Source organism: Prunus avium, chromosome 4 (assembly GCF_965620075.1).
Source record: "Prunus avium chromosome 4, drPruAviu1.hap1.1, whole genome shotgun sequence".
Taxonomy (NCBI): domain Eukaryota; kingdom Viridiplantae; phylum Streptophyta; class Magnoliopsida; order Rosales; family Rosaceae; genus Prunus; species Prunus avium.
The window spans coordinates 17928206-17943411 of NC_142287.1; the positions used below are offsets into that span (position 1 = coordinate 17928206).

A 15206-nucleotide genomic window follows, 5' to 3' on the forward strand; every position below is an offset into this window, starting at 1 on the left:
TGGAGCACAAGTCACTACGTTCAGATCTCTGAAGGGAAGGTGCCGGCTTGGGTTGGGCGTGAATTTTGAGCTGGGCCTTCGGAGGTTGTACATTCGGGAGGAGGCCATATAGTTGGAAGGAGGTCGTGCATGCACGAGCTCCTTCGTAGCTTCTGCATAGCCCTTGCCGAACAACAAGGGTGATTTGAAAAAAAATTTGAGGCCTCCCTCCCCACCTTCCACACGATCGCTGGTCGGCAAGGATTTTGAAAGGAAGGTTCAGTATCTGTACCTTTGGCATGGCTCTGAAGCTGGGTCTTTTAAAGCTTCCTAAAAGAGATGTGAGAGGGCTTTTGGAAAGAGAGAGGTGTGAGTCCCAACGGTGTGAAAAGAGTTCTAACGTGGAGCCGTCACGGTCCTTGCCGTTCGGAATTAGAAACCGCGATTTTGTGTGCGCCACCTTAGCCCCCGAGTTCCTTCACAAGATCCCTGTCGTTCTGCAAATGTGGCTGGGGGACAATAGTTCGGTAGCACAACAATTCCGCAAAAGGAGGCTTAAGGCAAGATCATTGAGGCTTTACAATTTCGAGCACCCTCCTAGGTTCTGCACAGCCCTTGCCGTTCGGCAAGGGTGTATTGTAGAATATTTTTTAGGCCTCCCGGATCTTCGGCAAGAGGGTGGTCTGGGTCCTTGAAGTGGCGGCAAGGGTTTGGAAAAGAGAAAAATCCGAAGGAAAGTACGCGTCTTTGATTGAAGGGCTGATTGGAAGCCGCCCGTGTGCGCATCCAGCCTGCAGCCTAGGTCGTGGTTGCTTCAGCAAGGTTGACGTATGTGTTTTGGGAGGAGGTTTCGTGGATCCTCTGCTTCAGCAAGGCCTCCCAAATTGTCAGCATGGCTTCAGCCCTCCTTCAGCATGGAGATGGTGGTCTCTCAAGGCTTTTGGGTGGCTTGATCAATCTCTTGGATGGGTGTGCTGTTTTGGTTGTTGATTGGCTTTGTTAATTTCTTCAGATGAAGCCAAGTAGCTCAGCTTTTCCCGTAGTTGCATGGCTGGGTGCCTTTTGGTGGTTATCACTTTGGTATTCACCATGCATGTTGGCAGCCTTATATATTGATAAAAGTCTGAAGCTTTATATAGTACTAACCTCTCCGCATGCGCTTTCGCGCCTGGAAGAGTTTTTTTTTTTTAAAAATTAAACTTATTTTAGAATTAAAAAAGATAATGGGTAGTTGTGTTCCATAAAAAGAGGATCTATTATCTGATTTTTCTTTTAATTTTAATTTTTTTTAATATGAAAAAGTGGGAATTTACCTTAGCATCCTCATTTAATTAATAATTTCAATTCTTAATGTTTGCATTAACCAATGGCATTTTATGGTATTTTGAATGTTTCACCATTCTCTGCCTTTTGCTTTATATATATAGATAACATAAGATGAAAGGGGTGTGGAAGATATCACTTATCTCTTTAGTAAAGTATGCAACGTGGACTCCCTCCAATAATGCTATCCAAGGAAGGTGCCAAACGGCAGTTTGCAGAAAGTCTGGGGCACCTTGTATTTTTCCCTCTTTTTTTAATTATCGTTCGGTAATTGACTTCAGCACATCCATGGGGAGTTGGCCTGTTGTTTAGCACGATTAGTCTCGACCACCTCAAGACAAGAAGGAAGCCTGAGCTGCTGATTAATAGTTTGCAGATCAATTGGAGGTCTAAGCATATCACTTGGCTCAATCCTCTCCTACCAAAAGGTAGGATTTGTGCCGTTGAGAAGGTGGCTCAATCATGCCCAACCATGCCCAACGTTATCGTTCGGCAATTCGGAATGAATTATGTGAGCTTTTTTTTTTAAGGTGAGACCCAAGGGTATCCATCGCCGATAGCAGTGACTAATCCCTTTCGCCGCGGGAGCTCTCCCAATGGAGGTAAACGGCTGGCCACGAAATGCGCTCCATTCCCATGGGCGGGGATCGAACCCCCAACCTCATGATTAAGGAATGAGGTGAGCTACCACCACACCACATCTCATGGTTTTATGTGGGCTTTCCCTTGGACTTGAAATGGAGGTATTGCCGAGAGCCATGCAAGCCATGCAAAGCCATGCAATTAGATATGCATTTTCCAATAAAATAATGAAATGGAGTATTGATGCGGAGCCATAGCCAGAGCATAGGCCTTGCCGTTTGGCAAGGCTGGTTTGACCCTCTGTTTTTTTTTTTTTTGGGGGGGGAAGGTATTTAGACTTTTGGCAAGGGGCCATGGTGGACTTGCACGTGGCTTCGTCTTATAGGCTGCGCAAGGTCCTTTGAAGTGGCCTGGGCCCTTGAAGATTCGGCAAGAGGTTTGTACATGGGCCTCTGTAAGCTTCAAAACCTAAACTCATAATAGTGTGGAGATAATTTACATGAGGAAAAAAGCACGAGGGTGATAAGCATATCAAAACTACACTTGCATACTGACGAGCAACTTAGATGCTACTGGCGAAGTTTTCTGTATAGCTTCTTCTTTCGAGCTGCAACATCCATTGCCACAAACATCTTGGCTTTCTTATCATCATCATCTTCTAGAATTAGAGAAGCTTCCAAGAAGAGCTCATCATCCATGCCAGGTACAGTTTCAAGTGCAGCAACAATGCGTTTTATTGAGCAGCAGTCTTTGTCCTCTTCATCGCCAACCAACCCTTTTTCTATATGTGGTTTCTCATCCAAGGGTTCTTGTATCTCCTCCTTGATGATTCTTTGAGTTCTTTTACTAGCTGAGGTGGATGAAGCTGCTGGTTTTCGCTTCTTTTGCTGATCCGATATTTCATACTCCATGGCTGGGGAATCAACAAATATCATATCGATCCCCATTTTCTCCATGTTCCCACCGAAACAACTTCATCTTCCATCAGGGGCTCCGTTGCCGTATGTTTTAGTCAAATCATTATAAGCTCTGTCCAAGATTCTATTTGCACACGCAATGCAACTGGATATGGATGCTCCTGCAAAATATCATATTGACATGAAAGAAACGCATGTCACCAAATCAGGAAAGTGTCTCCTGAGCCCAAAGCTACTCGGGGTTCACTTCGTGCAAAGGGATAGCATACTTTACCAACAAGTTCATTCAACATGCACGCATACAAAACTTACGCACACATCATATTGCTTCCCTCCTCAAATGTTGAAGAAGCTGTAATTAGTACTAGAAATAGGAAAACTCCTTTTGTCCTAGGCAGCAACTAGTGAGAAAAACACGCACCAAGTAGAGTTTTCATGCCATTGAATTGTTTCCTCAAATTAAAAAAATAGTAAATTGAGCTTAGACCCATAAAATTCATTTTTAATCACCTACAACCCTTTCCTTTATTTTTCTATTTAAAATACCCATTTTTTTTCAAATAAAACCTGTGACTAAGATCCAAGTAAGCAAGTTACCTTATCTAGCTTAAAATATGATTTATTCTATTTTTCGGATTCCAAAACTACCCCTATTTACAAGTTAACGTGTTATGTGGGGGTGTTACTAATGACACACGTTGAATTTGGAAAGATTTTCAAATGGTTGTAATGGATGTAGGAATTAATTTAGAAACTTATTTGAAATTAAATATTAAATTCAACATTAACGTATTAGTAATCTACATGTGATTAACGTATTGGTTTATTTAATATAAAAATTATGTTGTTTTCCTCTTATGAATTATATTACTAATAATCTATTTTATTATAGTTTTATGAATAATAGTGTACATTCTAATTATGTTGAAAAAAAATTTGATAATATATTTATTGTTTGTTTTATGAAAAATATTTTTTTTAAATGAACCTATTTTTTCTCTAAATAATCTACCTATTTTTTTCTCTAATAATGTACCTGGTAAAACCATGTACCTATTTTTTTAAACGAACCTATTTTTCCTCTCCAAATAATGTATTTATAGGTATATTATAAAATACTTTACCGATGGGTAAATAATGTACCTATATTTTCTATAAATTATTGTGTACTTATTTTTAATTTATGAAAAATATGAAAAATGTACTGAAATTTCAATTACAAAGTACCTGACTTAGTTTTTTTTAATTTGTTTGGTAAATAATATACCTATATTTTATTTAAATAATATATTTATATTTTTATACGTATATATTTATATTTATATTTTTCGTAGGTACATTATTGGATATGTAATTTACAGATTTTTTTTTTTGTTTGCAATTTTAGGGGGCGATATGTGAGAGGGAATGACAACCAAAAGAAATGGGGTGATTGATATGCTATTCATAGTGAGTATTAATTACAATTATGGCAGTTAATGAAATGCTTGAAATAAATTATAAATAAAATATGAAGTCTAGTGGCATTGATGTAAAAACATAGGAATATTACGACTACTTATATCCTACTAGTCATTTAAATTTGAAATTGGATTTTACACATAGATTTATAGAGTAATGAGTATATGTCTAGGAAATAGAAAATATAGGGATCTATATTGGACAAGCCCTTAAAAAAAAACGAATTTTTAAAACATCTTTGTCATGCTGGGAACCAAATTCTGCTCTGAACTTGGAAACCATGATATCAGTCCAGGCTAGTCTGCTGAATTTATAGTTTAACCATACTTGGATTGCGAACTTATGCGAAGCTCGCTGGCTCACTGGGTTGGCCTTGTATGTGGTAAGCGACTCTTACTTCAACTTTTTAAACTTTGGTTTGTCCACTCCAGTGCATTGTTTGGTTTGACGGAAAGTGAAGGAATGCTGGTCAATTTGTTTTAAGACCGTTATTTCCAGTTAACATATTGTTTGATTTGAAAGGGGTTTTCCTCACCTCACCTCTTGTTTCTCTGTTACATTATTACATGGCATCATGTTTTTGTTTTGAAGGAAAATTCGGAGCAATCTTTGGCAATCAAGACATTAGTGAATAACTAATTAATGAATATTATAAATTGAAGAGCACAGGCAGAGGCACTACTTGTTTTTAACAGCCATGTGGTGGTTGTTAGTTGAAACCGTTGATTATTCTCACTCTCACATACATACGGAGGATGTTTATGTTATGTTGATACTACCAATTAACAACACTGATCAAAGCTGATCAAAGCTGGTCATGAAAACTAACAAAACTGATCTCTAGCCGGCACTCCTACCTCCCTCTCTCGATCAATATTATATATCTAGCGAAGGCGGTGGCGCGATGGTGACGGCGGGGGAAAGGCTGGGGTTCGAAGGCGGTGGCAGCGCGGTCGTTTCGGCGTCGGTTTCGTGGGTTGAGATGGCTGGATGTGGTGGTTATCGAGGAAAAAGTGTGGCTGCAATTTTTCAAGGGGGGAGGGGGGGCTGGTTCACGCGACAGGGGAGAGAGAGAGTGTTTTAAAATTCTGATTTTTTTTTTTAAAATTTCTCGGCTATTACAAGAAGTGGGTGTTTTGGTCGAGATGAGGGAGAAAAGGGGCGGGATGAGGGAGAAGGGGTTAGGGGGTTTGGTCAAGAAGAGGGAGAAAGGGGGCGGGATGAGGGGGAAGGGGTTGGGGGGGTTTGGTCGAGATGAGGGAGAAGGGGTCATGAGAACGGGGAGTTTGGTCGGGATGAGGAAGAATGAGATCGGAAGAATGGGGTCGGGAGAACAGGGGTTTGGTCTGGAATCGGGATATGGGGAGGGGGGGTGGTTTTGGTCGGGATGAAGGATGAGGGAGAAGGGAGTGGTGGGGGCTGTAGGTCGGATGGGGGTGGGTGTATGGCCAGTGATTGACTGTGAGGATATGGGGGATAGGGAGGTGGTCCGATATCGATAATATCCCCGATATTATCCCGATAATATCTGATTTTTGGGGGTCCGATATTTTAACAACTAACCATATAGTTATCGTCAATATATCGATATTATCCCGATAATATCGGAAAGATATTTTCAACACTTTTATGAATGATTTGGTCAATATATCGAGATATTATCGATAATATCCCGATATGAAACTCAAAAAATGTAGAGAACTGAAGTAGCTCATTGAACTGATTTGGGTACTCTACGGAAAGCATGTCTCCTAGAGTAATACAAAAGTAGCTCATTGAGCTAATAAACAAAGCATGTCTAGCCGACAGAATGCTCACATGCTTTTACAAAATGGATAAAATATAAAATTTAGCTTTGAATTCCTGGCTTGGTTTACAAAATGGATAAAATATAAAACTCACCAACGTTTTTTCAACTTACATTACTTACCCTACCATTCAACCACTCACCTGCTTTTACTTACCCTACCATGGCAGTAGGCGGGCAGGACCAGGAATTGGTGCCATAGGGAAGAACTATACTCGTAGAGAAAGAGGCGAGGGGACATTGTCAAGTCAAGAAGATGACTCGTTATCTATAACTTCGGACTCTGTTGGAGTAGGAAGTAGTAACTATGGTTATACTCATAACCAACCATTTCCCTACCCTTCATATCCCATTCCTGTTGGGATGGAATCAAGTGACACATGGAAAGAATCCGAGACTCAATCTTCAAATGATTTTGCTTATGGACAACGTCAACCAATCTCAGATCCATATGGGTGGCATGTTAACAATTACATGGAAAACTATTTTGGGGATTTATCATTTGATGACTACTCTTCAAAATATACTTACTCTACACATAGAGATGATGAAGATAGTGAAAATTTTGAACCTCATAGGAACTCTATGTGGTACTAAGTCACTCATGTATCTTACCATGCAATGTATAAAGTGTAAAATATTGTAGTAATTCATTATATATAAATGATTATGGTGTGTTTAATCTTCTTTCATTAATTACTACATATTTCTACACTTACGGTGTTTGCCAGCTCGCTATATAATCAACTTAAATCAATTAAATCCATCATGCAATGCATTTCCTTCCAATTTTTTGTGATAAACTAATAGATAATTGACTAAATAAACATCCTACAAAGTTTCAATAAAAATTTCCAAGTTTTTCTTACAATTTCCGTGGTTTTTATTCAATTTTTTCCGATAACGATAATATCCCGATATTTCTTGCGATATTTCCGTGTTTTTTGACTTCCGATACTTCCGATACCTCCGATATTTAAGACCATGGTCGTCGTGTACAGAGATAGAACAGAGGTTTTTTTTTAATTAAAAATCTTTATTGATTTTTTGGTAGTTGAGTGTTGAGAGAGAGGGGATGAGAGAGAAGGAGGTGGAGAGAGTTTTTTTTTCAATAAAAAAAATATTTATCATGTGAGAGAGAAAGGGGACCTACGTCTGCCACGTCATCACTTAACAGAAACCAAACGGTCGAATTGACGGAAAGTATAAATTGGTCGAATTTTAAAACGGTAGGGCATAAATTGACAAAACTAAAACTCCGTGGTCCATTTCAAGAATGACCTCAAACCTTCGGAGGTAAAATGATGTTAACCCTTGTTTTTATTCTTGTTTGAGATGCACCTTTCCCTTTATTCAAAGGCTTCACGGATCTGAACAAATCAGACCCAAAATACTCCTATCATAAAACAGAAACAAGTGTTTACAAAACCAATAAAGTCTTAAGTTTGTTTGGAAGTGATTTTTAGAGGGCCAAAATCACTTATGGGGAGAAGCACCTCCCACGTACTTCTCTATATAATCACCTTAAGTTATTTTAATTAAACCACTTGAAATAATTATTGACCTACCCAAAATCGCCCCCAAACGAACCCTAAGAAGAGAAAATTGAGATATTGAAAAAGCCAGTCAAGCCAGCCTTGCAAACCGACGTTGGGTTTCATGTGACAAACTTGTCATGTCCAAGCTTCTAAGTCAAATGGTATGTGGGTTTCTTGGATCACACTTTTTCATCAACCTTAGCTTATTTGAAAGACATTGAAGAGTTGATGGAAGAGTTGTCGAAGAGTTGATGGGCAACCAGAGTTGGCAGGAGAAGTAGCAGAGAGGCAGCATTCACACCTTTGAGGAACTTTGATTCCAAGTGCAAAGCCAAACACCCATTTCAAAATAAATTGGCAGCTGAGTTTTGTTCATCATGCTACAATTGCAATATATAAATAAATAAAAACATGTTTTATAGTAAAGACAAATCAAACATTGATCTTTCTTTGTCTTAAAAATTCCACAAGTTTAATGACCAAAATTAAAAATTCCAAGAGCACATTTAAGCAATTAGACTTTAGACAATCCTTTTAGTGGGAAAAGCCTTAATTCACATATTTACAACCACCTATTGAATTTGAGGTTGACAATAAGTTTCACCAACTTCCCTCTAATACTAATTTTTCCTTTTTCCTGCAATTACCTCAAGAAAAGAAAAATCCTAATCATAGCTATTGAAAAAGACGCTAAGACCCTCACTCTGATCCTCTCCACATTACAAGTTTTCTTAAGAAAAAGGAAAAAGAATGGGGAAACAGAAAAGAAGAGATATGCCCGCCAACAAACAACGGAATTTTTAACTTTTTAAACATAATTTAATTTCAAATAAATATTGGTTCAAAAAAGTAAAAAGTAAAAAGTAAAAAGACCAAAAGAATGTTGGTTCATCTACCCTCAGTGGCTAACTGTAAAGACCCTTCCCTCATCAACTTCAAGCTTATGCTGTTAAATCTTTCCCGTGAATATTGCCTGGATGCTTTTCTCCAATCTGTACCAGCCTTCATCATAGCAGCAAACTCCTCGTAACTTATGCGCCCATCCTGCAAGATGATACAAGCAAGTTGCAGTTCAAGTTATCAATGATACATGCACAACACCAAATTTAAAAACATAACAAAACGAAATGGATACATACAAGCATAACTCGATAGAAACAATGATGCATGCTACATAACAAGAGTAATTAAAACGTAATCTTACAAACTGAAGACATTTTGCATAAGTCAACCCTTTTCATGAGGGTGATATTCAATCATTGATCAAAGAAAAACAAACAACAAAGCGGAATAAAAAAGTGACAGAAGAAGAGGTGATCCTGCAGTTTGCACGACTGGCCTCATTTGTGTGTAATCGAAGGGAAAAAGTATACAACGATTCTAGAGAAGGAACAGAATACGGAGTAACAGAACCAGTCTGTTCTCAGGATAAGTATTTTTCACAATAGAAAGCAACTAAAAACTACAATTTCTAGCATCAATAGACAAGAAGATAAAGGAAAGTTAGCTAAGATGATCTAGCCTCAGTTCAAAAACCAATACATGGCAAGGTATTATAAGGGGAAATCTCCAAGGGAAGTCAAAAGTCCAGAAAGACCGTGAAAATCTGAAATATGATATCATGATTCATAATTAGCATAAAAATAGAGCCCTCTAGTCATGTATGCTGAGATAAAATCTTTTTGGATTAAGAATAAAATTTTTTGAAGTTAACTGTCTCAAAACTGTGATTCTAACCTTGTCTGTGTCCACATCATGCATAATTGCATGGATGACTTCCTCACCACCTGCGTCAACATCATCATTTAAAGCATTTCGCAATTCTTCAATTTCTATGAAACCACTTTGGTTTTGATCGAAGAATGCGAAAGCTTTACGTAGGTGCTCATCATTGGCCATCCTTTTAAGGTGAACTGTAACTGCAACAAACTCTCCGTAGTTCAGAGCTCCGTCGCCATCAACATCAGCCTGTAGGAATCAGAAATCAATCAGTTGATCAGTTCACGAAATCCTAAAACTCATTGGGATACTCAATCCCCAGCCAGAACTTCTTTACATTCCTATTTTTAGCTGAATCCTTGCAATGAATATTGCAGCTCAGGTTTTAGTTTGCTTCTCAAGATTTAACATGATGCAGAGTTAGGCATATTATTATCCAACCCACGGTTAAAAGTAAGGACAAGTTGGCCAAGCACAAATTGATGCTTACAGCTTCCATTAGTATTTGAAGATCTGGATCAGGAATCTGCTGCCCAAGCTGTTGGACACCACTTCGAAGCTCTTCTATGGTTACTTTGCCCTTGTTGCCAGTGTCCATCATTTGAAATGCCTCTTTTATGCCAGCTACTTCCTCAACTGACAAATGCTCGGCTATAACCTATGGATAAAATATTCAAAAGTTCAGACAAAGCATAGAGGGCAACTTTCACGCATGATACAAGTAGCCAACATTTCTGTAACTATGGGACATCAATAACTTTATAATGAAAAGTAAACTAAAAAAACATTACCCCAAGGGCTCTTTTCTTCAGCTTGTTCATTATGGAAAATTGTTTCAGCCTTGCTCTCACAGTCTCACCAAGTGGGACATTTGGGGCCTTCTTGGCATTTTGTATCCAAGGATGATCTACACAGAAAGAGTTAGTAAGAACTTGTCATATAAGGCAATAAATCTTTCAATTGTATAAGATATCATATTACTGTAATTACCAAGCACTCCCTGGGCAGTCAGCCGCTTTTTTGGATCAGGATCAAGCATTTTCTTCACCAGGTCCTTCGCATTATCAGAAACTCTTGGCCAAGGATCCCTCTTGAAATCAATGACAGATCGAATAATTGCTTGTGCTACCCCTTGTTCAGTTTCTACAGGGAAAAAGTTTTGAAACTATGAGAAGCAAGTACTAATAATATAAGCAAGTACACCAGCAGGCACACTTTTGTTCAGGATGATCTCAATCAGAGATATTTGATAAGCAAAACAATCCAATGGGAGTATTATTTTCTACATCCCTTTTCCACTTTAACTCCTATACAAGTTGTAAAGAATCAAAATATAAATACTGGTAAAAGAGACAAACCTGCCCAGAAAGGTGGAACACCACAAAGTAAAATATACAGGATAACTCCAGCACTCCAGATGTCAACCTCAGGTCCATAATTGCGCTTCAGAACCTCTGGAGCCATGTAATATGGACTTCCAACTATCTCATTAAATTGCTCATCTGCAGAATATAGCAACCTTTAGCTACACTATCATATGCCAGATATAGAGATGATATAATGATGCTAAAATATGAAATTCAAGAATGAGGGAAAATTATTAAACAGGAAAAATGAGGGAGTGCAATACCAGGTTTAAAGAACACAGATAATCCAAAATCAATTGCTTTCAAAGAGGCTGTTTCCTTCTTATTTGCAAATAGAAAGTTCTCTGGTTTGAGATCCCGATGCATTACTCCATGTTTATGACACATCTGCAATGTAAAATGCAAGTAAATAAACCAGAGTATTTCACAATAACATCACAGAAGACTGGACATCATCATCCAGCAACAGAAAATCAATGAAGATCAATAGAAGCGTCAGCAGCAGATAATTAATTTAACATGCACAGAAACTAGTTATGTTATAGTAGAGACAAGTACATTCAGTGCACAGGAACTAGTTATATTCTAGTAATAACATGGTCCAGCATATTATATTATCCAAATGTCCAAATAACCGGCATATCACCTAAACGAAATATAAGCCAATGAAAACAAAATGTAGACACCAATATCGTTCGCATAGTAAACTTACTTTCAACATCAACAACGAGAAACTCAAACCAATTAACAAAATACATAGCAGCACTGCTAAGTGCTGATACAGAATATGAGGATGGAGGAAAACATTCAACTCACCAATTGTTTCTCAATTTACCATTTAATAGTGTAAATGATAAGAAGAAGAAGCATCACAAACTTATAACACAAACAAAACCAATATGTTATAAAGCAACAACGTACTCTATCTCACATTTCCCCTAAACAAGAACATCATAATATAACACAAACCATATGACACTTCTATAACAATTCTAATGTAGAACATAATTATAAAATTTCAGAACCATATCCAAATTTAAACCAAATTAATACCACACTAGTACAGCCAAATCTAACCTGAACAACTTCAACAATGGTCCTCATTACGCTTGCAGCTGCGCGTTCCGTGTAATGACCCCTAGCAACAATGCGATCGAATAACTCGCCACCCTCACACAACTCCATGACAATGTGAACCGCTTCTTCATCCTCATAAGTGTCCTTCAATGTGACAATATTTGGGTGCGGAGGCAAATGCCTCATTATCTCAACTTCTCTCCGCACGTCTTCAATATCCACAGCGGTCCTCAGCTTCTTCTTTGATATCGATTTGCAGGCGAATTTTTCACCCGAAGAAGCCTCTGTGCAAAGATATGTGATTCCGAATTCACCTCGGCCGAGCTCGCGACCCAGATCGTATTGGACCGAAATGTCTCGACCTGTCGGTTCTTTCAAGACCCATAGCTTGGCCTCACCATCTTTTCCATTAATGCCACCAAAATCTGTAGCGAAGGGATTGGGTTTCTTCTTGTTTTTCTTCTGCTTGTTCTGGCCAGGTGTGCCAAGAGTTACGCAGCAATTTCCCATGAATCAGAGCCTCAAATATTTCAGAATTTCCAGTATTTTCTTCAGATTTCAAGAGGACCCAATTGAGCAGAAAGGTCAATAAATCGAAATCTGTACAGGAAATTAGAAAGGAAATCAGACAATCATAATGACAAATCCAAAATGCGAGTCCCATAACATTTTCAGCTCCAAGGTTTTGTTTTTTCAGAAAGCAAATTTAGAAAGTGAGATTTTTTGTTTCTTCTAAATCTAAAATGCAGATTCTTTGTAGAAACACACCACAAATCAGTGATTCTTAAGAAATCGAAAGAAAAAAAAAACAGTTCACATAAAAGAAGACAAAAATGGAAGAGGTCCAAATTTCTATTCTTTTCAAAGGAAATGAAGGTAAGGTCAAAATGTTGGAGACCAACAAAGCTCACCTCTGTTTTTTTTTTTTTTATTATAATGATTTTTGGGAATTTCAGGGAACTGAGAAGAGATTTTGCAGGATACCCAGATGAGATTTGGAGATGAAAGAGCTTAGCCTAATTCTAGAAATGAATGATTTGGGGTTGAAGGTCAAGGATGTGAAAGGACAAATTGAAGGTGTGAATACGCCATGGATTTGCAGAGAGAGAGTCAAAGCTCTTTCACAGAGACCTTTGTTTCTCTCTCTAAATCCGTTCCTTCTCTTCTTTTTCTCTGTCTCTCTTTAAATCCAAACTTTTTCTTTTGTTTGGGAGTCAACCATCAAAAGAAACAGAAAACAAACCTCCTCTTTCTCTTTCTCTTTCCCTTTCCCTTTTTCTTTTTTTCTTTTCCTTTTTTTTTTCTCTCTTCCCAAAATATCCAGCTAACCTTACAAAGTTACAAGTCACAGATTTCCACAAATTTCATCAAATATATATATATTACTTCAAAACTGTTTTTTTTTCTCCCTGGAAAAAAGTGTTTTTATTTATTTATAAATAAATATTAATGAAAACTAATTGTAATTAGTGTAAACTAATTCATTGCTAACTAAATGATTGTTAGTTTATTTTTAGTTTGAACAGTTGGGTTTCACCCAAGAGTTCAACCAAAGTTGGTTGTGGTTTCTAAAAACAAGAAAACCACCCTCTCCAAATATTTAGGAGAGCATAGTTGTATTGTAGAGATATGGATCATGTCTTAATCTAATCCTTCCCAAACCTACTCAACTTACTTCAAGATGCCACGTGTCCAATAATAAATAATCCTAGGGCTACCAATAATTAATGTCTTTGTTTTTTGGTGAAAAATTTTATATGGTATTTGTTTATCAATTGCAATTGACAGGAGGGAGTATATTCTTTGCGAAGATTTTCTAGTCTTTCGTCAGAGTGGTTGGGTTCGATTTTGGATGATAGTGACGGCAATTTGGGTGGTAGGTTTGCTACCAACGGTATCAAGAAGGAAAATACTTCCCTCTTACTATGCAAGTAGGAGCTCTTATGTTCCTGTAAATAGCAGTGTGATATGTGCGCAAAAGTTTTTCTTTTTATAATTTTGATGAATTATTTTTGCATACATGTCAAACTATGATTCGCAGTAAGGATGAGTATCTCCTTTTAAGAAAGGAGGTAAATAGTGTTGGCGAGTCCTATTCTATTTGGGTTTTATTTATTTTTTCCTTTTGTGTAGATATTATGTAATTAGGATTCCACTTATTTCCTAATTAAACCCTACTAGGGTTTGTAACCTGTATTATAAATACCTCCTTTCGGAGAATGAAATACATCTGAAAATATTCTACCATATTGTTTGACTTGGTATCAGAGCCGACTTTCTGGTGACCTGTGTGTGTTGTGCCCACCCGTGTTCTACTCTGTGCCCTAATTTCTTTTTAGGGTTCTTGTGCAGTGTTCTACTCTGTGCCCTAATTTCTTTTTAGGGTTCTTGTGCCCGTGCCTGTGCTGTATTTATCGTATCTGCTTTGTGTTGTGTTTGTTTCCGCTGCTATCTATCATGGGTGATGATTCCATAGTTGTGACTGGTACTAGTGCATCTACACCGAAGGAGGCACGTTCCTTGCGTGATTACTCTACCCCGATTACATCTGACAAATTGGATGGCTCCAATTATGCCTCTTGGTCTCGTGGTACGCGTATTACGATTACTAGTCGTCGTATGGCAAGTTGGATCAATGGGAAGAAGCCTGCTCCGTCTCAAGACTCCGCTGACTATATCGAATGGGAGGAAGATAATTGTCTGGTGCAGTCATGGCTTCTAAATTCCATGACTAAACCAGTTTGTGCCTTGTTCGAACATGGTTATACTGCTTTTGATATATGGGAGGCTGCTCGGAAGACCTATACTGTGACTCAGAATAGTTCTCGTTTGTTTCAACTCCGACGGCAATCCATACTTATAGGTCAGAATGGTGAATCTGTGAAAGTGTTCTATGAAAAACTTCATGCTATCTGGCAAGAGATTGATTGTCTGCGTCCGCATGAGTTTAATTGTTCTACTGATGGGGCTCGTCGTCTGAAAGAAATTGAAGCCGATCGAGTTTATGATTTTCTTGGTGGGCTAGATCCACCGTATGATGGTGTTCGTAGCCGTATTCTTGCTCTTAGTCCTGTTCCACCCCCTCTCGAAGCCTATGTCATCGTCATGGAGGAAGATACCCGTCAGTCCGCTATGCTTGGAGGAGGATCGTTGGCTCTTAAGATGGATCCAGCACGTCACCGACCGGTCGCCCCGCAAGTCGCGACCGGTCGCCCACCGTCAAAAAAGTTTGGATCTTCTGCTGGGTTTCGTCCTTCTGCCTCCACCTCTAGCCCTCTTGAAGGTCCGCCTAAGTGCCGCCATTGTAATGGGGATCATTACTCTGAGAAGTGTTTTAAGGAGCATGGTTACCCTGATTGGTTTGTTGACTACAAAGCTCGTATGTATGGTCCCAAGGCCACTTACACTGTGACTCCTGATGAGGCCCATCCTCCGA

At 38.5% G+C, this 15206-nt stretch overlaps 1 protein-coding gene across 1 annotated transcript; it reads right to left on the bottom strand.

The window, feature by feature from the left end:
* Window positions 1-8261: 8261 nt before the first annotated feature.
* LOC110755219 (calcium-dependent protein kinase 8-like) lies at window positions 8262-13027 on the bottom strand. The gene is made up of 9 exons (XM_021956398.2): window positions 12682-13027; window positions 11771-12370; window positions 10957-11080; window positions 10685-10828; window positions 10317-10469; window positions 10118-10233; window positions 9817-9984; window positions 9345-9575; window positions 8262-8651 (listed from the first exon to the last, which is right to left on the bottom strand). The coding sequence occupies exons 2-9, from the start codon at window positions 12278-12280 to the stop codon at window positions 8496-8498; spliced, it is 1602 nt and encodes a 533-aa protein (XP_021812090.1). The 5' UTR covers window positions 12281-12370; window positions 12682-13027; the 3' UTR covers window positions 8262-8495.
* Window positions 13028-15206: the final 2179 nt, after the last annotated feature.